The sequence below is a fragment of the Strigops habroptila genome, chromosome 2, assembly GCF_004027225.2.
Source record: "Strigops habroptila isolate Jane chromosome 2, bStrHab1.2.pri, whole genome shotgun sequence".
Lineage (NCBI taxonomy): Eukaryota > Metazoa > Chordata > Aves > Psittaciformes > Psittacidae > Strigops > Strigops habroptila.
The window spans coordinates 42,509,879-42,531,339 of record NC_044278.2 but is presented as its reverse complement, the minus strand read 5'-3'; the positions used below and the strand labels follow the sequence as shown (position 1 = coordinate 42,531,339).

The window sequence follows — 21,461 nt, the reverse complement described above, 5'->3', positions numbered from 1 at the left end:
CCCCACCGGCGGTCCGAGCCGCCGCTCCGCGGCCGCGGCGAGGGGCGGCGGGTTGGCAAGTGAGGCAACGAGGCGCTGGAAACTCCTCCCGGGCACGGCGGCGTTGCGGGAGAACGAGCGCCCGAGCCTCCCCGCGCACGCAGTCAGGCGGGAGCGCACACATTCGCACACACACACACCGCGCACATCCGCACGCTCGCGGCGGCGGCCCCCGGCCCCCCGCTGCCGCGGCCGGCGGTGAGGCGGCGCCCGGCGGGGCTGCCCCATGGTCTTGCGGGGGCCGTGGGGGAGCTGCGGGGGCCCCAGCGCGGCGCTCGCCCTCCTGCGCGCCCTCCGCACTAGGATGTTGCGGCAGGTCTTGCACAGGGGGCTGGGGACGTCCTTCTCCCGGCTCGGCCACTTCGTCGCCAGCCACCCGGTGTTCTTCGCCTCGGCGCCCGTGCTCATCTCCATCCTGCTGGGCGCCAGCTTCAGCCGCTACCAGGTGGAGGAGAGCGTGGAGCACCTCCTGGCCCCCACGCACAGCCTGGCCAAGATCGAGAGGAACCTGGTGGACAGCCTTTTCCCGGTGAACCGCTCCAAGCACCGGCTGTACTCCGACCTGCAGACACCGGGGAGGTACGGCAGGGTGATCATCACCTCCTTCCGCAAGGCCAACATGCTGGACCAGCACCACACCGATCTCATCCTCAAGGTAACCGCGGCGGGTTCCCGGCCCCGGGCACCGCCACCCCCGAGCCTGGCCCGGCGCCCCGCATCCCGCCACTCCCGAGCCCGCTCCCCGCACCTGCCCGCCCGCACGGACCCACCCGTGAGTGCTGGGCCCACGGACCCACCCGTGCCGCCCGCCACGGGCGCTGCCACCGCGGATACCCGGTCACCTCCCTGCAACAGTTGGAATGCCTGGCCGTCCCGGGAGCCGGCACCGCGCTCCCTGCCAGCGCCGCGGGCTTCGCTGCCTTTCCCCTCCCCCCCCCCCCCCCCCTTATTTTTTCAGTCTTTTTCCCTTGTTGTGATTTGACTTGCTTTGGGTGAGCGAGAAGGGCAGGCTGCTGGCTGGAATGATTTTTCGGTGTCTCTGTACTCGCCGTGCAGCCGTGCTCCTGAGTTAAGGCGACTCGGGCTTTGATAAACTCAAACTTCAAAAACAGTTAGGTACCAAGATGCCAAGCTGCCTAGAACGCTTTTGGGGGCTGCTGCTGTGTCTGGACTGCACTTCTACCTGGAGAGGGATTGCACAAAACCCCCTTCTCACCGCTCATGAAGGCAAATGACAAAACTCAGCCGATTATTTTTAGCGGGTAGTATTTTTCCCCCCTCCGCTCCCAACCCACCATCATAGAAAATGCTGGGTTTGTAGCTGAATTAAAACGCAGCTCAGCTGTAGGTTGCAGGCATGGTGCAGCCTGCGCTGCTGGTTCAAGTCAGAGCGGGCAGCATCTTTCCCTGTCACTTGAGCGGCTCGGAGTGTGCGAGTCACAATCTCACAGGACATCTCACCATGCTAGATGTCATAACATGTCGGAAATCTGCATTTGTTGGAGCTGGTACTCTAGTTTACACCCTACTAGTTTCGAACAATCCTAGAAGGAAAAGCAGGGAGGACAGATGCAAAAACTGTGTGTGAAGAAGGTCAAGTTCACCCGAGAAAAAGGAAAGGGACATTTACAAATAACCAGAGGTGTGGCTAGCGCAGTCCTGCACGTTTTCACTGTTGCTGTGTGGAAACCCCAGAGACTCAGCATTGCTTCTTTTTTTTTTCTTTTTTGTTTACCCCTGAATGTCAAGCTGTCAGCCCATACAAAAAGCCAGGGTTAATTCCTTTTAATCACTTCAGGGAGTGTCTCTTCTGAAATGGGAAAATCGAGGCAAATACCTATTGTAAGAGACTTTGGGAGACCTCACTCATTACTAAACAAGGAGATAATTGTTACAGTGGGTTTACTTATATTTTATTTCCACTGTATGCACATACAGAACTATAGCACAGAGCCACTCGGTATTTTATGTCTTTCTTTTGACATATTACCCAACGGTAATGGGCAAACAGATTTAATGAGCATCGACTCACTAAGTACAGTAACAGAAATGTTACCGGCGAATGAGAAAACTCCAGACAGATGATTTTCATTCCTTCATTTTCTTGTACCATGAATTGCATTCGCATCCAGTATGTGCACATTTACTCAGTCATAGGATAATAATGATAATGGATTTTTTCTCTGTACCGCTTTCTCCAGAGATCTGTAGTTTTATCAATAGCATAGTGACACACAGATAAATGGTACTCAGAATCTTTCCGCAAGCAAACTTCTGCGTAAGATGTATCTCGTCAGCGGAAGAACTATAACTTAGAAAGTTCTGTCAGTATTTAACACTGCCTCATTTGTAATAGACAGAATTTGCTAACAAAATGATTATTTTTCATTTAGTGACATAATGAACATTGCCATTTGACTGTTTACTCTTGCTGTTAATGTGACATTGTCAGGCGTATTTGATACATTATTTCCAACTCTTTACTTATCTAATTAATTCCAGTATGTCTTGTGCAGAACAAATTCTGGCCTTTGTCCTAATTATTTTTCTGTTTGTGGGCAAAGCCAGACTCGGGCAGCTGCCTATCCAACCCTGTGGATGCCCCGTGGATCAAAGCACAGGAAAACAGGAGGGAGGGCACCTAGCTCCCAATATTCTTACATCGGTGGTGATGCAGGGCTACGTCATTTTGTGTTAACAAGGCTCACCAAGGGAAGGGTGGCCACCAACGTTTTTCTATATATAGGCAATTGCATGAAGGGGGAGAAAGGAGCAACAGCATCCCCAACCCCAGTCCAGAGCCAACCAACTCAAAAGTGCAGTGCTTGTAAATAAGTGTCCCAGGTGAAACCATAGAGTAATCCTACCTACATTCCTGAAAATGCAGCTGTGTAGGCACAGTCAGGGCAGAGAAGCTATACAGCAGCATTTGCTTATCTTTCCTTTCCTGGAGAAGGATGACCTCCCCAAGGGAGAGGCTTTGCTTTAGAAGAGGCGTCAGGTTGGACACTGGCTCCTCCTGCATGGTTTTTGCTGCATCTCCACCCACTAGGAGGAGGATGGGAGACCCAGGAGGATTGTTGCCCCAAAAAGGCACCAGCTGCTCTTGCAACAGTTCTTCTCAGCTTCCTTACCTGCTATATCCCACCTTATCAGCCAGGGAGGGAAGGGAATGAGCCTTGAACAGCTGCAGCTACCCTAGTCATGTGGCAAGGGAAGGAGAAGATCTCCCCTGGTTTTGGCAGAGGAAGAAGTCAGCTTCCAGTACTGTACCCTTAGTAAAGCGATACAAAGTTTTGGGGTCTGAGCAGTTGAAACATAGCTGATGCTATTAAAAGTTAATCACTCTAATATCCTAATCAATTAGTTAGTTAATGAAGTAACTTCTTTGGTGGCATCTCTAAAATACTCTGGCCAGCTTACTACAATTTCTCATGGGCGTGTTTCAGCCCAAGAAACTCGCTGTTACCACTACTGCATGATACCCTGTTGGCTGGTTGGGAAATGATTTAGGGCAGGGCTCAGCCTCATAGCTGTCTCAGGTGCAGATCTCAAGTGCCACTCCTGGAGCAGGAGCTGCTGTGTGACTCCCCACTGACAGCATGCATCTGCCAGCACGACGCTGCCGGCACACGACAGCAGCAGGCCTCGCTGAATGTAGAGGCTGCTCTACGCAAGGTCTCTCCTGCTCATTAGCAGGGAGGTATGTGGCTGCTTTATATAATAGATTTGACTTAGAGATGAGAACAAGTACATTTTTTATTGTTATTTTATGTAAATCTCCATCATTCTCATAACTCCCCATAAATGCTTAAACCATTCTAGGTCTGCCATCCCAATGTTGTGTTTGAAGATGGCATAGTCATTTGCAGAAGGAAAGGAGAAACCTAATCATGTCCTGAATCTCTGGCCTTGAACAGATGCTCCAACAAAAAGTCTCAGTAGAGTCTTGGATATGCAAGAGATGCATCCTGAGACTGAGATGCTGTGGGAGGACAATAATGAAATTTTACTCACTGCTCAACCTGCTCTATAGGTGAGCACAGGGTACTGGCACCCCATGCTGTCCGTATAGGACTTTCTTCCTCCAGATTTCACTCTTTCCAGAGAGAGAGAAATAGGAAGTAAAAACACTTAACTGAAAAAAGTGTGCTTTTACCCCTGTATTTCCAAGAAGTACTTGGAGAAACAAACATAACTGGGATATTTGGTGAGGACCATTGTGCAGAAGTTCAGACGATTGTGTAAAGTTTGTAGAAATAGTCTAAGCCTAGATGCCACATGAATAGTGTTAGAGCAGCCCCCTACCATTTCATGGTGGTATTTCCACTTGCAGCTAGAAACTTGGTAGGTTGAAGGCATGCAGACTGACTGGAAACGCAGACCTAGCCAGATTTTTGAACTCCACAAAATATATTCTGATTTAGATCAGAATTTGAGACACCCATCCCTTTGAGCCTGTTCATTCCTCTATACTTACGGTGAGTTAACTGCGTTATGCTACAAAAGACTTTTTATTTTTTAATGAAAGGTTTCCTTTTCTTGCAGAAGAATATCCTCTCTTCCCCTTGTGTTATTGTGTTTGTAACAATAACACAGTACTAATTATTTTTTTGGCAAAAACTCCACTTAAGATGACAAGATCCAAAGATGAAAAAGGATTGAAATGTAACACGCTTTACTGAAGAGGATTGTATTTGCAGTTTGCCTCTATGAAAATCTGTAGATGAGGGTTTATTTTATTTAAAGAAACTTCTTCTGACTACATATTTTCAGAAAGTGCTTATACATTGCCTTTCTCATATAAACTGGCCAACAGATCTGGAAAACTGATTAAATATCTATTTGAACATGCAAGCAAATAGTAAAATTGCGTATTTTGGTTTAAGGACACTTTTATTTAAGAACTGCACAACTTCTTTCTGCAGAACAAAACAGTTTAACTTCAAGATTTTATAGACCTCATACTTGTTGGGGTTTTATTTTCTCTTGCTACTCCTTAATTATTATGTCCTTGCATGCTCTTGTCTACGGTCTTCCCAGCTTTCCTCACTTATTTTCTACATGTGAGGAAACTCATGGAAGAAATAACCATATTTATGTTCCCCTGTCTGTGGTATTTCCAACTGCACTGCTGTGCAAACATGGCATGCTTAAGCCGTTATTTTCAAAGTCAGTGGAAGTGGGTTCTGGTTGTTCAGCAGAGCCAAAAGCTGGGTCTCTCGCAATCCTGGCTAATACAAGGTACTCTTCATTTTAAAACTTTGACTACTTCTGAATGCCTGGACACAGGCAGTCAACTGTGGGTCTAGCAATAGACATAGTAGGTCTCCACCTTCTCTCGGTACCTCCGGTACTAAAAACACTTACAGGCAAACAGTCAACAGAACAAATTTTGCAAAAAAAAAAAGCAATAAAGGGTGAAGTCATGTCTTTACAGCAAGGCTTTAAGATGAGGGGAGAGTCCTAATACAAGAAAAACAAGGGTGTGAAAGCAGTAGAAGTGCAAGCCTGTTGTCATAGCAGCACAATGCTGCAGGGCTAAAATGTATCTTATGCGAAAACAGATGAGAATTAAGATACGCAGGTAAAATCTGGGCACAGCCAGGCAAGAGGGAAGATAAATAGCACACAGCGAGGAGAGCGTGGAAGCCTGTGCAGAAACCCCCCCCGAGCTCCCGATGTCAGCAGCAGCAGCTCCCTGGCGTGGTTCCTGCGGGCAAGAGAATTCACTCTCTCGTGCAGGCACTGGCCAGTGGCTGGAGCAGAAGTCCTGAAGTTGCCTGTGCCTGGGAAGACAACCACGTCCTGCTGGTCCCCACCACTCCCCTGCCCTGCTCCAGCAGTGCTGGCTGGGATGGATCCCCTCTGCTCTCCCTCCTATCTCATGCTATGGTGCAATGCTCCCCTGCAACCCTGTGCCCCAAGGTGCTGCCAGGCAGGCAGCCCATGCTAGGAATGCCCAGTACCCTGTGTTGCATCACCATTCCTGCCTTGGAAGGTCAGATCTCACCTCACAGCTAACAAATAGAATGCATGGGGGGCAGATTTTCTCAATGTGTGCCTGCACAGGTTACGTCACCCCTCCAGGAAAGCACAGCAAGCAGGCAAGGCAGGCATTGGAAGCCCTGTGCATCACAGCCACCAAAGCCAGGCCACCAGTGCCCCAGGCAGTGCTGCAGAGCTTGAGAGAGCTGCTGGGGCTCCCCAGCAATCACTGCTGGGCTTCTGAAAAGCTGTGACTGTGCCCTGCCGTTTAAGTTGGGGTTTACAGCAGGAGAACCCCCTCTCTCATGTTGGAAGGGAGAACCAGGAGCCGAGTTAATTAACGCGATGGGCTGTGAACTTGCAGCTATTGAGGTTTCGCTGTGGTAAGGAAGGGACTGTTTCTCACACTTCTGCTGGAGGAGCCCTTGGCAAGAGCCCACACCATGTCTCCAGCCCCCTGAGAAGCAGTGTAAGGATGGAGGAGTGTTTATGGAGAGATCTGGGATGCATGGAGAAGGCCACTGGTGGTGGAACTGGTGCAAGATTAGCTGCAGGAGCAAAGTTTTCATCTTTTTTTCCACCATCATGAAAAATTGATCTCAGAGCCACAGACCAGGCTGCACAAGCATCCTGTCCTCCAGCGGCAGTTGGCCCAAAAACCAGAGTAGGCTTCTCTCAGTGGGACAAATTCAAACAAAATTACCAAGGCAGTTGTCAGAAGTAAGAAGGCATTGATTGGAAAAGCTTCTCCACTTCAGATTAGAAAAGAAAAATCATAGCTAGCAATTTTCTGTAACTACCAAGAAGGCAGATGGAAATGTAAATGCACCAACATCTGCCACTTCGAGCACTAATAGTTGTCCCTCGTCTGATGACTTGTAGTTCGAACAATTTTTAGATTTTATTTACATGAAAATTGTTTGAAGAAAATATAATTCACCATATTTTGGACAGCTAAAAAAAGTACTAGCAAAAATACATAGCTTGCATGATTAGTATCTTAGTGTCTCTTCAGGAAACCTTATTGTAGGACTGCTAGGAAAAGAGCCCAGCTACCCACAGCGATCCTCGCGGCACGCTCTCCAGCTGCAACTTCCAATGTTTATCCTGAGCTGTAAGGATCTGCTGGCTTCCTCCATTGGCTTTGTGAATGCTCTCTATCCCTCAGACAGAACGGCGTGGTCAGGAGGCTTCTGCTCACCAGCCCCCTTTGAACCTCTGCCCTTGACCCATGGGTCTTGGACTGATGGCAGGACACAGCCGCATTCTGGAGCTCCCTTGCCTTCCTTCTCTGCATCTCCTTCTGATGAAAGTACACCCTTAATAGTTTAATTCTGCCCATGTCTGCAGAACCCACAGTGTTTTCTTTCAGGAATTAAGCTGGGAGCTGTGCAAGTCTTTTCCCTCTTAAAGCATTTTTACATTTTGACTGAGGCTGTCTCTTGAAGTGAATAAAAAAGCACTCTGCAAAGATACAAAATGCCAGAGATTACTGATATCATAGAAAAATTGGAGAAATTTATAGCTATCCATTAAAGGCTTTTTCTCCTCTTCATTTTCTTTGGCACAAGTTACCTGTATAAATTACCCAACAAGTAAACCAGCTTCACATGAAAATGAAATCTATATTTAAATTGTCTTCATGCTTTCTAGCTTTTCAGTCCTGAACCCAAAACACTGATGAGATTTTAAGCAGTAATAGATAATGAGTTCATTCGTCACTTTATTTTTCATCCTTCTCAGGCTTCCTTCATAACCATGAAATCAGACATTTTTGTTTTCTTTTAATGAAAGCTGAGGGTTTTTGTTTTTTTTTAAATCACAATACTTCAGGCTCCAGGGCTCAGAGAAAAAGCAGACTTGGTGAAAATTACAGTAACAGAACTGTAAGACTTCACAACACTGACTAGAGTGATGCTCATTTTCAATTTGAACCATCAGATGTAGACTGAAAGACTAACCAGAGTCAAATAATACCAAATAATAGCAACAACAACAAGTAATACAGCATTGCAAAGATCATACTCCTGTGAATCACACATATCTATGTGCCAGATCATCCACACTACAGGAGGACATCCGTATATCTAGCTAGTTTTGTCTAGTTGGCCATTCATCAACTGTATGTCACAGTCAAGTCCCTACAATGAGTGATGTCCCCTATAAAACACCGCACATCACTACTCAGCAGCAAAACCAGAGTTTTGCGGTATGTATGATAAGCAGGAGGTAGGTGTACACATCCTTAATATTAAAAATGGTGGCTGTGACTCTGATCCCACGGGGGTCAGGATCTCTTTCCATGAGCTGGGAATAGGAGCTTGGCAAGACTGAAGTGTCCCGTTGCATGTTGCTATCATTCTTGCCATGGAGTTTCCGTGGGAGCAAAGCTATGCCACCAGACCCACATGGGACACTGGTGGACATTGCACTGAGTCCTCACGCCTCATCCCGTTTGCTCATAGCTTTGGTCAGGGTAGCAGATTGTGTAACGTAGGCTTAAAGGATTTCTGGGATTGGACCATTTTGCAAATGAATCAGCAGTTTCTAACCCCTCCCTGCTGGGGTGGGATCTGTTTACTTCACAGGGAGGCTGCAGACTTTTTTGTTACCTGATTAAACTGGTAGAATTCTGGTAATACTTGCTCAATTTTGAATTAGAGAAAGGACTTCTGAACAAAGCAAAGGGGCTTGAGGTGTTCCTCACCCTGTTCTTGTAGCTCCCTGCATCTTCTGCGTGGACTTAAGAAAAAAAATCAAGCTTTTCTTTCTCTCTTGAATATACATCTCTAGGTACAACACCTTTGCCTTCAACTTCAGCTTTGCTGCCACAGCTGAAAGTTGTGCCAAGCTCTGTGCAGGGAAGAGCTGTCTCCCAGAGGCCAGTGCGAGGTTTGGCCATCCCAGGGCAGCCAAACTGAGCCTCCCATGGGGCTCCGGTTCCTGGCGCCTGCCTTCCTGTGCTGATGGCAGAGGTAGGAGGACTGGCAGCCAAAAACAGCTTGAAGAAATCTTTGCAGCCTCGGCTCTCTTGAGGCCCTGGAGCAAATGGCTTAGCCCAGGATAAGCGAAAGGATTTCAGCTTTTGCTTCCTGGCATCCCCTCTGGGCCCACAGGGAAAAAGACAGCCAATGGGGCAGTGCGATTTCTCCACCTCTCATCTGTCAGCTGTGCCACAGGCTGAAACCTGGTTTGGTGTGGCATGAAACCAGCACAGCCCTCACCTGGAGGTATTTGCTGAAAGGGATTTGTCTCCGAGTTGAAGCCACGTTTCCTGCCTGTCTCAAATAAATAACTGAGTGAGGATGGGACTTAAAGTAAACAAAGACCAAGGCCAAGACATTACCAAATGCAAACGGCTAAAGGCTGAAGGAATAGAAAACACTGTTCTAGAAATCTATGGTGTGATACAGGACACACATACCCACCATTTTCAGAAGGGAGAGGGGAATTTCAAGTAGCAGTCATTGTTTAAATAATGATGAAAGGGAGAAGTGAAAGTTACTATTTCATGCCTGAGCGCTTTCAGGGACAGTGTGCCACCATGGCAAGGGAGCTTAGGCAATGCTGTGCAGTTCTCATACTGCAGTGCTCTGTCATCTCAGCAGTAAACCGCTTTTTGGTTCCTTGCACTGTTAGCTAGCTGAAAAAGCTGTGAGCGATGAGCAAGCAGTGCATGTCTCCCTTCAAGAAAAAATGTTCATTCAGCTTTTGTTATTCCTTTCAATCTCCCTTTCTCCTAATAGGATCGATAAGGACAAGAAAACAGGTGGATAAATGAGAGTCTGGTGGTCAGTCATTTGTCCCAGTACTAGGTGCCAGGTTTATTCAGAATATGGTTACTTGCCATTAAAATCTGCTACACCAGGGAATGCAATATGCATTGTGTATTAGCATTTGCTAGTGCTGTCCCCATCATGCAACAGCCTTTACCATTTCCCGTTAATAAACTGAAGTTTCCTGGCGGACCTCCTGGTGTACCATAAGCAAAACAAACTGCAGACCATGTAATCCCTTGAACTGGTGGGACGTGCCCTTGTAACCTCTCAGACCTTCTGTTTCCTGTGGAAGGCAGTCACCCAGGGCTATGCCTGGTGTGGCTGCCTGGATGCAAGTGGCTGCAGCTGAATCCCCAGCGTGGCAGCAGAGAGGAGAGTGCCGTGGGACTGCAGCTCTCAGGGGGGAAGAGGCAGCAGCCGTGCAGCACATGGGCTGCCACAGGCAAGCAAAGGGAGAGAGCGAGCCTGCAGCCACGCTGCAGTGCGCCCCTGCCCTGCACTGAGGTGACAGAGGGGTTTTTCCAAGGATCTGGTCTGTAAAAGCAAAGTGCAGGTGAAGTGATGTGTTTGTCTTGAGGATGAAAGTCTGAGTCAGGCTTCCCAGAGCTGAATTCTTGAGCGTGCTGGGGCAGTGCTCAGCATGCTTTGCTGCGATGGAGGGAATGGCAGGTTTTCCTCCTCTTTGGTTGTTTGCCTCCAACTCGAGATGACCAAACGTGGCCACTGGCAAAGCTCGGAGTACATCTTATAGCTGCTCTAAGCTGTACAAGCTTGCAGCCGGCTCTGGGGGCTACTCAGCTGCTGGGATGTGCCAGGACACAGAGCTGGCTGCCTGCTCCCCTCTGCTTCCCAAAACCCATTTGCCGGGAGGTGCGATGGGCAGGTCACCCCCACAGGTCCAGCCCAGCATGGCTTTGGAGGAGGCACTGGGCCACCACCGCAGAACAGGCTCCTGCATCCGAAATGATCATTTCCAAGACGAAATGAGTATTTTAGGTATGACATTTAGCTTCTAGCCTTTTGCTAAAGATGAAGTAACAGCTGTGACACATGAGGTTATTTAATAACCTAAATATTAAAAGAAAGTGCTTCAGGTGTAGAAGGAAGCAAATGCAGCAGTGAGGCAGGGTAGGTAAATAGCAACACACATTGTTTGATAAAAGTTGCATAACAGTTTAGTTCTTCTGCATTGTGTCACTCAATGGATCCTCTCTGAAGAAGCTGTATTGTGAATCTAATACAAGCAGGAAATTTCTTCTGTTCCTGCTAGTTGTCCTCAGCTGTGCTGCTTCATATGACATCTCATTTTACAACCATTGTCAATGAAAACCATACAGTAGCTGCCATTGTAAAAGAATTAAAATCAGATATCTGTCTTTGATTCAGTAAATAAGGGCATTTTCCCCAAACTGTAATAACATTTGAATTTGTAAATTGTAAATACATTTGAATTTGTGCACCAAAACGGCACTTGCAAAGCAGAGCTTTTGCAAACACAAACTTGAGAGACAGGAGGAATTCCCCATACAGGTTCACTTCTTTAGCATGTTCCTGAAAACCTTTTAATTTGCACAACTAACTTCCAAAATGAAACAAAAGCCCCTAATCTGTTGCACAGACAGTTACTTCTCCTGCCACAATGGGGAATTTTGCCCCTCACCATGGCCAGGTACTGTGTTCTCACAGTACTGTGAAAAGGTTGTTTAGTTCAGTTAATTTCTCAAACCTATCTTTCTAATCTCAATATTGAACAGTTGTTCTATCAAAAATAAAAACTACTCAGATGGGGGAAAATACACCCCCCAAGCTGCTAGAGAAACAAGTTGAGAATATAGGAATTTTGTAGTCTTTGCTTAGCTGATGTCATATCATCCTGAGGAACTGAGGCAACATAACTAAATTTATACCCATCACAGATTATGCAATGTCATCACGAAATAATCAGATTCATGCTATCATATTAATGTTGGAGGTTTTTCTACGATAGGTCAGAAATACCACACAAAAGTCACTATGACTATTCAATTTCATCAGATGCAAGATTTTAGCTGTGATTATTAAACATTTTGTCCATTGCCACCAGATGAGTATATAAGCTCTACTGCTCTCCCTGTGTTCTATTTTTTAACGAGTATTTGTCTTCAGAAAGGAGCTGGTTCCGTTAAATATCACCTGATCCCAGCGTCTTTACTGGGCATAAGAGCCTCTCTGCCCTCTTTAGATTACAGCAGAAAACAGTATGTGCAATTGGAAAAAAAAAAATCACATCCCCGTAGCAAATTCTCTGTGTCTTGCTCAAAATCTGAAAACATAAAATAACTATATCCCCTTCAAGGAAAAGAAATTAGAGTAGTTCTTAATTTGTCTCTTCGGCTCCCTGGAAGAGCTGTGGTCTCTGCAGGTAACAGACGGTTTCTCTTTTATCAGCCCTACTTCTGTCACCACACCTTTGCAATGCTCCTTCTATCATTTCTCTCAGTGAAAAAGGGTCCAAGGGCTAAATCCATGCAGGTCTTAAGAGCAGATCTGTGATCACAGCAGCAGACATGGCCACCTGAGCAACTGAACTGTATGGACTGCCATGTCCACAGGGTCATTTGGAACAGGCAGCACAAGGGGTGAACATCCCTCTGCATTGTCCCTGCTCACACCTTAAGAGAATCGCATATCTCACCGAGCCATGCACAAAGCACGTATCCAGCAGCATGCACGAGCCCCTGACATTTGGGATGGCAAGTACCCCTTGTGTCACCTAGAAAAGAGCAGAGGGAGCCCCTTCCTGAGCTTTTGTGGCTACCCACCATGAAGGACATCACAGCCACAGGGAAAGTCTGCTCAGGCTTCTGGTGGTGGGTAACATAGTCTTGGCCTCAGCAGCATCCTTACGGAAGGTCCTGATACTCTACACAACTGGGGTGACGCAGAAGGAGTTAAATGGTGGTGGTGGTGGGTGAGGCCTGTACATTTTGCAAGGAAAATGTGCAAAAAAAATCAGTGTGCACTTTGCTAATGCTCCCAAGATTAGCAAACTCAGTATTTTACTTTTGAAAAACATTGCAACTCCAGCCTGTTAGGGCTGTTCCCTTGCCATCTTTCAGATTTCTTGCCTCTTCTGTGTTGACTAAAATGGATTCATGAAAGATTACAAGAGGTTTCTGTATTTTTTCAATAGGTGAGGGTAATTTTTCTGCCCTCCTGATGCTCAAAAATAACTGAATGTACTTTAGGTCAGAGCTCGGGCATGGCAAATTTCAGAAGGTTGACAAACAACTTATGAAGGAGGCTGCACTAAGAGCTGCTAGACCAGGCAATAAGTGGTAATAACTTGCAGGCCCTAAAATTATGGGTCCTTCCCTGATTAACTGAACCTCTTAGAGAAAGAAAACCAATGTCAGTCTCTGCCATCGCTTCCCATTCTCAGACTTGTTGAGGATCTGATGGGGGAAAGAGGGAGGGGAAAATAGGGCAAGATGAATTAATGCCAGCTATCTTATCCCTGCTACATGGACAATCTTTACACTTAGGGCATGCATCTGTAGCCTCAGAGCAAGTGCTAGTCCCCTGCTGCTGCCAGGTTGCCAGTATATCCCACACAGGTGGCATCACTGGCCACATTACTCTTATGCCTTCTGTACCTGCGGTTTATCTGTTAGCGAGAATAATTTGGCAATCCTGAGCACGACAGAGTCCCCGGAGACAGCTGGGCTGTAGCTCTCCCTTTGATGTTCGCCCAGATCACTTGAAAGTGGAAGTCCAGGCCTTTTGAGTTTGCTTATTTAGAGAGGCCAAACCACAGGTGTACATGGCACAGATGCAAATCACAACCCACCTGAGTTACCAGCAAGGGATATACGGGAATAATCCTGCTATTTTAATGCATGTTTCCTTTTTTTGCAATGACTGTGCTATTAATACTGCAGTCACCAGAACTTCTGTTGTTGTTGCTTAGATCAAATAGGAAAGGGATGGAGGTGAGGAGCCGCTGTTGTTCTGGCTGCTGCTGCGTGAGATGAACTGATGAATAACGTGTGTGATTTCTCTTTCCCTTGTAGTTGCACTCTGCTGTGACCAGGATCCAAGTTCAAAGACCTGGTTTCAATTACACGTTTGCCCATATATGTATCCTGAACAATGACAAGACATGCATAGTGGACGACATAGTGCATGTCCTGGAGGAATTAAAGGCTGCTCGTTCTTCTAATCGAACTAATTTTGCAATCACTTATCCGATTACTCACTTAAAGGATGGCAGGGAAGTGTATAACGGGCATCAGCTTGGTGGGGTTACTGTGCACAGCAAAGACCGGGTGAAGTCTGCAGAAGCCATTCAGCTCACCTACTACTTGCAGGCAATCAACTCCTTGAATGACATGGTGGCAGAGAAGTGGGAATCCATTTTTTGTGACACTGTTGAACTTTTCCAGAAATCCAACAGGAAAATCAAAATGTATCCTTTCACTTCTTCTTCGCTGAAGGAGGATTTCCAGAAGACAAGCAGGGTGTCAGAACGCTACCTGATCACAAGCTTGGTCCTTGTGGTCACCTTGGCCATTCTCTGCTGCTCCATGCAGGATTGTGTCCGCAGCAAACCCTGGCTTGGCCTGCTGGGATTGCTGACCGTGACGCTTGCTACCCTGACTGCAGCTGGGATCATCAATCTCACTGGTGGGAAATACAATTCCACCTTCCTGGGAATCCCCTTCGTCATGTTAGGTAACTATCTCCTATCTCCTCTCTCTTTTGTGTGTTTTGTGGCTCCCTGATGCATTTCCCAGCAAGCAGAGAAGCATCACTGCATGGCTCCCTGTGCCTTCTTCCTGCCAAATCCACACATCCTTTTTTTCTAAACTGTTTGTACTGTGCCGGGATGTTAAAATCATGCCTGTGGGCTCCAGTGCAGCATAGCACCCTGCTGTAGGATGCAGTGCCTGTGCAGTAGCAAGGAACAGGGATGCACAAATGCCATGCCTTGTAGAGAGGGGAAGCCCAGCTGCTTTTCTGTGGATGTTTGATTCTGGGTTTGGTAGCCAGTGTTGGAGGGAAACCTTTGTAGAGGTCCCCGTGCCACAACGACAGTGTCAGCTATGCCAGTAACTCAAAGAGGCTGTGTGCGTTGGGCATTAAGAAAGCGCTGGGTCCTTCAGAGGGCAGAGCAGTGCTGTCTGTGGGATAAGGGCAGTGGTCGGTTCTCAGTTGCGTTTCTCCTGAAGCCCCTGTGTTGGCTGAGTGAACGTAGGGAGGGTTTCACAGCACTGGCATGGAAAGCGTTGCTTCCCTCAGTCAGAACGGACCCGTCCACGTAGTGCCAGCACATCCCCTGGTGGAGGGCTATGAGGGAAGCAGCATTGGCCGCTCCCTGGCTCTGGTGCCAACACAGGCATATTCGTTTTCCTGGTTGTCGTACTGCCTTCACTCACTGCAAGGTATGGGGTGGTTTCATGTTGTTTTCGTTTCCTCAAGGGTAGGAAGGAGGAGGAGAGAAGGTGATCAGCTTGCTCCCAATCCAAAACCGGTGCCCTCTCCTGTTGGCACCAGAGTGTTTGTGGGGATGCCATGCATTGTATCCAAACAGGCAGGAGGACTTCACGGGAGACAAAATGAGAGCTCTGGAGAGTTCACAGCCTCTTTGTTTGTGTTTGGTTCATAGCCAGTATGAAAAGCTTTGTGCACTGTAGGTGTTTAATATGTCCTCATTCACGCCATTATTCATTTGTGGAGAATAATACATGCATTGATTTGATCACAGCTTCCCCTACTGAAAATCAGTGCTCAGTAATACTTCAGGTTTCAAGTGTAAGAGTGTCTCCACTGACTTAGTCACATCGTGTAGTGATATGACAGGTTTCAGCACAGCTATTTTTATATCCAGTGCCGTGTTCCTATGCCGTGCTCATACTGTAGCTGTGGTATTGTTGCACTTTAATTAAAGACTATGCTTCAGTGCATCACACTCCCAGTTAACATACAGAATATATTCAGTGACAAAGAGAATTCAGCTGTATTGCACTGGCGCTCATTTTCAGATGACATCCATGAAAATTAAACTGTATCATAATCTGGAGGAAGTGCAGCATGAGAAAATCAGAGTCAAAAGAAGGCAAAGGCTATCTTTCTGACCTGAGTCTTTGGTTTCTTTTGTGGGCTTTTATGCCTGTGCATTGTTATAAAATTCAATTCCTCAAACTAAGTAGTGTATATTACATATAATATTACGAAGGAGGGAATTTCCAGATGTGTTGCAAGAATAGCAGAAAAGCAGTCTAAAGTCCAGCTGTACAAAATGAAAATACCTGGGGAAAGCAACTCAAAGATACGAAATATTAGCTCTGCTTAGGGATCAAAGCATCTGCTCGCTGGCACAACCTTTCACTAATAGTGACTATGCTTAGACTTGAAATCCTTGAAGAATTACAGATAACTATGAAAAGTTTCACACTTCTATTTTAGTGCTCCTTTAACTGCCGAGCTGTATAGCCAATTATGCTTTTCTTTTCCTTTTTTTTATTCCCTTCGGGTTTTTTTTTGGTCTTGCTTAGTTGAAGTATTCTACTCTTACAAGGAGTAAGTTTCAAATAAGGAGCTCAGCTCTCACTGTGAACAAGTCAAGACAGAGCAGTCAAGCTCGTGTGAATCGTGCCTGCTTCCCCAGCTGCATAAAGTCTCCCAAGGGACAGGAATATCAACAGGTGGACAGAAGGCACTAAAGACATACATACTGGAATCTTTAATGGGAGTTGTTTTAAACCAGCAGTGAGCTAGAAAGGGAGGGTTTCTGGTTTTTTCCTGCAGTGCCACAGAAAGATTCAGCTTGTATTTAAAAATTTATTTCATTCCACTATGTTGTTTTGCTTATAAAGGATGATTTAACTTAAGGTAACTGAAGGCTGGAGACACAAACCACCTTCCGTTATAGCCCACTGAACTGCTTCCACTTAATTTCAGTGACCATCAGATTAGATCATAGATAAACTGACCTTTAGAAAGCTAAAGGATTTCTGGCTAACAGTGTAGCCCCATAGCTATTACTCATACTCTTATGGCTAAAAACAAAAATTAGATAGAAAAAATGATTACACTGGACACATTTCAGGCAAGGCCCCTTTACTGGTATAAATCATTAATGAAGTTTATAGCAGCTGAGGATTTTTAAGTTTTTGTTGGCGTCGCGGATCCAGACATCATCTGCCCTCTGTCACAGGGCCAGATCATGTCTTTCTTAATAGATACTTCTCACCCCGCATTTTGTTTCCTCCTGGGCCACTTCCCCCTGTGTTTCACTGCACTACTGCTACAGCATTTGCATCATGTCTAACCTGAATTCCCCTTTCGCAACTCAGCTGTTCTCCTTATTTATCCACTGCATCTGGAAAACAATTTCTTTTCTTTTTCTTTGCATCTTTGGGACCACTCTCACTTGCCCAGTTCTCTTCCCTTTCATCCCAGGTTTCCTCACACTATGCTTACCAGCCTTCCAGCAATCTTCTTGCTTTTGGCCACTCCACATCTTCCGTGGAGTGCGGTGCCTAAATCCAGGCACAGGATTCAGGCTGAGGCTTTCAGCAGCAAGTAGAGTAGGAGGATGATTTCACACATCTTGCATATGGCACTCCTGTTCATACATCCCCATATGACATTCATCTTTTTCTCAGCAGTATGAAATGGTTGGCATTTGGTTGGTGGCACATGGTAATTCACTGATCCTCCATGTCACTTTCTACCCTGTTTGCACAATTAGTTATTCCAACCAACATGCAGAAGTTTGCCTTTGTCCTTGCTGAATTATAGCTTATCTCACTCCATTTCTCCTCTTAATCAAGTTCATCTTGAGACCATCACTGCCCTTCTAAGATGCATTAGCTGAAGTTGGTCAGCAATGTTTTGCAATTATTGACTTTTTCATATTTTCAAGAATTACTTTCTGAATAGTTTAAGTAGTTTGTCCGGTCACAAGCACATTCTGATAATTTGGGAGCATCTCTGCAAAATACTCTGTTCAACATGCTTCGTAATACTCGATCTTATAAATCTGTTTTCTGTAACATCCCTTCTGCACCAATCATTTCAGAGAACAAGCTACAGTGAAGGGTACCAGCATCTGTAGGTGTTGAATCCTTAGCCTTTGCATCAATAAGACAGTTCTAAGTTATTAAATTACCAAGTTGCACTCTTAAGCTCAGGCTGTGTAAGTGTAGGCAGGAACATCTTTTGCCTACCCAACCTGTTAAATATGACATACTGGTTTAAACACTTCATGCATTGGTTTTAATCACTTTCATGGTAGTTTATTCTAATTTATTTTACTTTTTAATGAAGGCAGGTTATTGTAACCCAGCTCACAAAAGGTAACTCATTAAGTCAGAATAACTCAGTCACTGATGACTGACTATTGTAACAATTTTTATGTTGTGGCAGGTTTCTTTTTAGCCCTCACTGGTTGCTAACTGAATGGAAAAAATCAAAGCCAGGAGAGATGTTGCCAGAAATCTCTTTGCCCAGCAGGCACCAAAAGAGCAGGGGTGCCCTTTGGTTACCAGCGGTCACTAGCAAAGAAGCAAGAGCAGGCTGGTTGCAGCCACTCTTTTCTCTAGGGGTATCTTGTCAAGTCAAGCTGGGAACTGTTCTTCTTCAGCTCTGGATTTATATAGGTACTTCTAATGTGAAAGTGAAGCCTAAAACCTGCAAAACTTGGCAGGCTCCCACCATTCGTATGGGCATATTTTGAATTAGCATATGCCTCTGGGTTTTTTTTAAACTATCATCTGCATTTATCAGTGTGTAAACAAGTAATTTAGGGACAAGATTATTCACATGTCTAGTTCATGTGGAATCCTTTGCTGAACAAAGGCTATTCATTTTTGACCCTAAGAACCAAAAAATCTTATTCTTCAATTTGGTTGAATTTAAAATAGCTGATGTATAGTGTCATCTGAACAGCAGAATGAAAATTCCGATTTCCTATTGCCTAACACATTAAAAATTACAGATGTTTGGCCTGGCACAGATGCTAACGTATTCATCATAAGTTTCCCTTACGCATTAAATGTGTTTAATAACTGCCAATCCTTTAAAAATACCAGTTTCCTCAAAAAGAGCAGTGTTACCAAACAAACCACTGGGCAGCAAGCAGCACTGACTGAACAAGTTCTTGGCATGACTTTTTTCACTTCCCAGAGGTGGAGCACAACATCTAACTTAGGGACTCAAAAGAAAATTGCAACATTGCCCTTTGCACTGAAGAGAAAACTAGCAATCTGTTTCCTATTCCTTCAGAAACTCCTACAGCTTATTTGGGGAGAGGCGGCTCTCTTCAGCTGCCAAGTTCGTGAAAAGCATGGGCTCAGTGAAATCGCGGTGGAATGCCAGGCACTGCCAGATACGGGCATACAGGGATGCAGGGCCGGCTCTGCGGGCTTATATTTAGCCTCCGATGCTGGCAGGGGAAAACCAGCTAGCAGTAACGAGAGCAGCTTGAGCCTGCAGCATGCTGTAAACGGAAACGATAGCCAGCCGTGTGTGAAACTCGGCAAAAGAGGGATGAATGCAAATACCTCTTCTTACTACCTCCCATCCCTGTCGGTACGCCGTTTCTGGGAAAAGAGAAGGGGAAAACAGTCAACAGAGCAAGTCCGAGGAAGGCCAGCTGGGAAGGAGCAGGTGGAAGCATCGGGCAGGACCAGGTGGGGTGCTCCTGATGTTCAGTCATAGGTTGGGGTAAGTCAGGTGGAGAGGGAGACTGCACAGGGCTGGGTATGTCAGGAGCGGGCACAGGAGCAGGAGAGGTACAGAACACTTTGGGAGGTACCTGGAGGTACCAGGGTTCCTAGGAGCACCTCTCAGATGCAGGGACGTGTCCATTGCTTCTCAGAAACACAGACTGTTGGATGCATGCCTTCCACATGCTTTGCCTGAGGGAGAGACGTGCTGGTGGAGGAGCTGAGATATCTGTCCAGGGGCTTTATGGATGCAAAAAGTTGGAGCAGCAATGATAGGATCTGAGGTCAGAGACAGTTGGGAAAGAAGCTCAGGAGGAAAACCTGAGGAAACAAAAGGATAGGGGAGGTCAGCATGTTTGATGATGGGAGTGAAAAGCACAGGAGGGCGAGAGGATTGCTAAAGGTTAGGGACCGTGAAGGCGGCAGGTAACTAAACTGAGGAGAGCAACTAACAACCAGTGTGAAAAACCTGAGGAGACAACCGTGCTTGGGCCAGCAGGTCCAGCACATGTGGTTTGCTGGAGCTGGGCTCCTTCTTCAGTTCTCTGAAAGAATGTGCTGGTTAGGAATTGCAACATATGCCAAATTTGTACACCCTAAAAGCATTCGTCATCCTCCCTACCAAGCACCCAAGTGTTTGCTATATTCAATAAAACTGAAGTGTCAACACTGGTTACCTACAGAGAGTTTCAAAGAGAGAGAACCAGCCCCACTGTAGGTGTCTCTGGTGCCCTTGAGTCCACACTCAAAGGCAGCACTCACATGCACACAAATGTTTGACTTTGTGTAGTACTTTTCCACTGATTTTCCTGTTGCCAGTTAATAAAAATGTGAAGCTTACTGAGTCTCTCTTGTTTTTATTCCCTGAGCTAAGCTTTCTCACTCTCCCTGTCCAGCTGCCCCTCTTTGTGCTGGGAAGAAATGTGTCCTCCCTCAGCTGGCTCACTCAGCTTCCTGCCCCCCTGCCCTTTTCTCCCATCTCATCCATCTCGTTTGCAATTTCTGGCAGCCTCCTCCAGCAGGTCTCACCCGTCTCCCTGCTCCAGATCACAGCATCTCCTTCCTGATGCCTGCGCAGCTCTCTGTGCCTTTTGCTGCCCCTAAGCTTCCTTCCTCTTTTCTCCTGTTTTCCCCACTCCTGCCAATGTGTCCCCTCTGATTTTTTTTTTTATTTTTTTTAATTTCTCTCACATCCTCCCCTCTCCTCAACCACAGCTGGGCCCATTGCTCCTGCCATTTTTCCTATATTCTTCGATAACTTCCTTGGCTCACAGACACGTCCCTAGTGTACCCTGCAATTGTATCTCAGCTGCTTCAGATTTCCCAGTGATTTCCACCATTCATCCTTCACTTTTTTTCACACTGCCAAAGGACTCCAGTTGTACCCTGGAAGTACACTTGCTTTTTTGTTATTCCATCTGCTCAGCTTTCCCAGTTCAACTCTGCACAGCTCAGTTATAGTCCTAAAACATTTTGGGTTTTGTTCTTTTCATTCTTCTAACAAACAAAATTACCTGGGTTTATCTACCCTGAATCTGAGAGAATTCAGGGTAGATAAAAATTCAGGTAGATAAAAACAAGAGAATCCCAGGCACATCACTTTCTTCATTATTCCTCTTTCCTTTTTCGGCCTCGGTCCCTCAATCTCTTCCTGAGCTCTCTAAGCAGCCATGCATGTTCTCATAAATCATCAAGCATTTCTGTTCCTCATGGGGAAGAACAGAAGTAGGCTCCCAGGCCACACCTCTTCACTCAGTGCATCAATGAGTCCGCTAACCAAAGTCAGTGTTTTGCACCCAAAAGTGAGATGATTAACCACTTCCTCCACCTCCTAGTCTCCCTCTCTCCAGTTCTTCTGAAGGATGATGCCCCAAGCCCCTTGAGGAACCCAAACACCAAGAAGCCACTAATGCATGGGAAGGAAATAGCCTTAAAATACAAA

The 21,461-nt window shown here is 46.1% G+C and overlaps 1 protein-coding gene across 1 annotated transcript in view; it reads left to right on the top strand.

Moving 5' to 3' along the window:
* The first annotated feature begins 244 nt into the window (after nucleotides 1-244).
* PTCHD1 (patched domain containing 1) overlaps nucleotides 245-21,461 on the top strand; it is a 46,144-nt gene continuing 24,927 nt past the window's right edge. Inside the window, exons 1-2 of the mRNA XM_030471005.1 lie at nucleotides 245-694; nucleotides 13,859-14,519. Coding sequence (XP_030326865.1) covers nucleotides 266-694; nucleotides 13,859-14,519 — 1,090 coding nt within the window. The 5' untranslated portion in view covers nucleotides 245-265. The remainder of the gene's footprint in view (nucleotides 695-13,858; nucleotides 14,520-21,461) is intronic.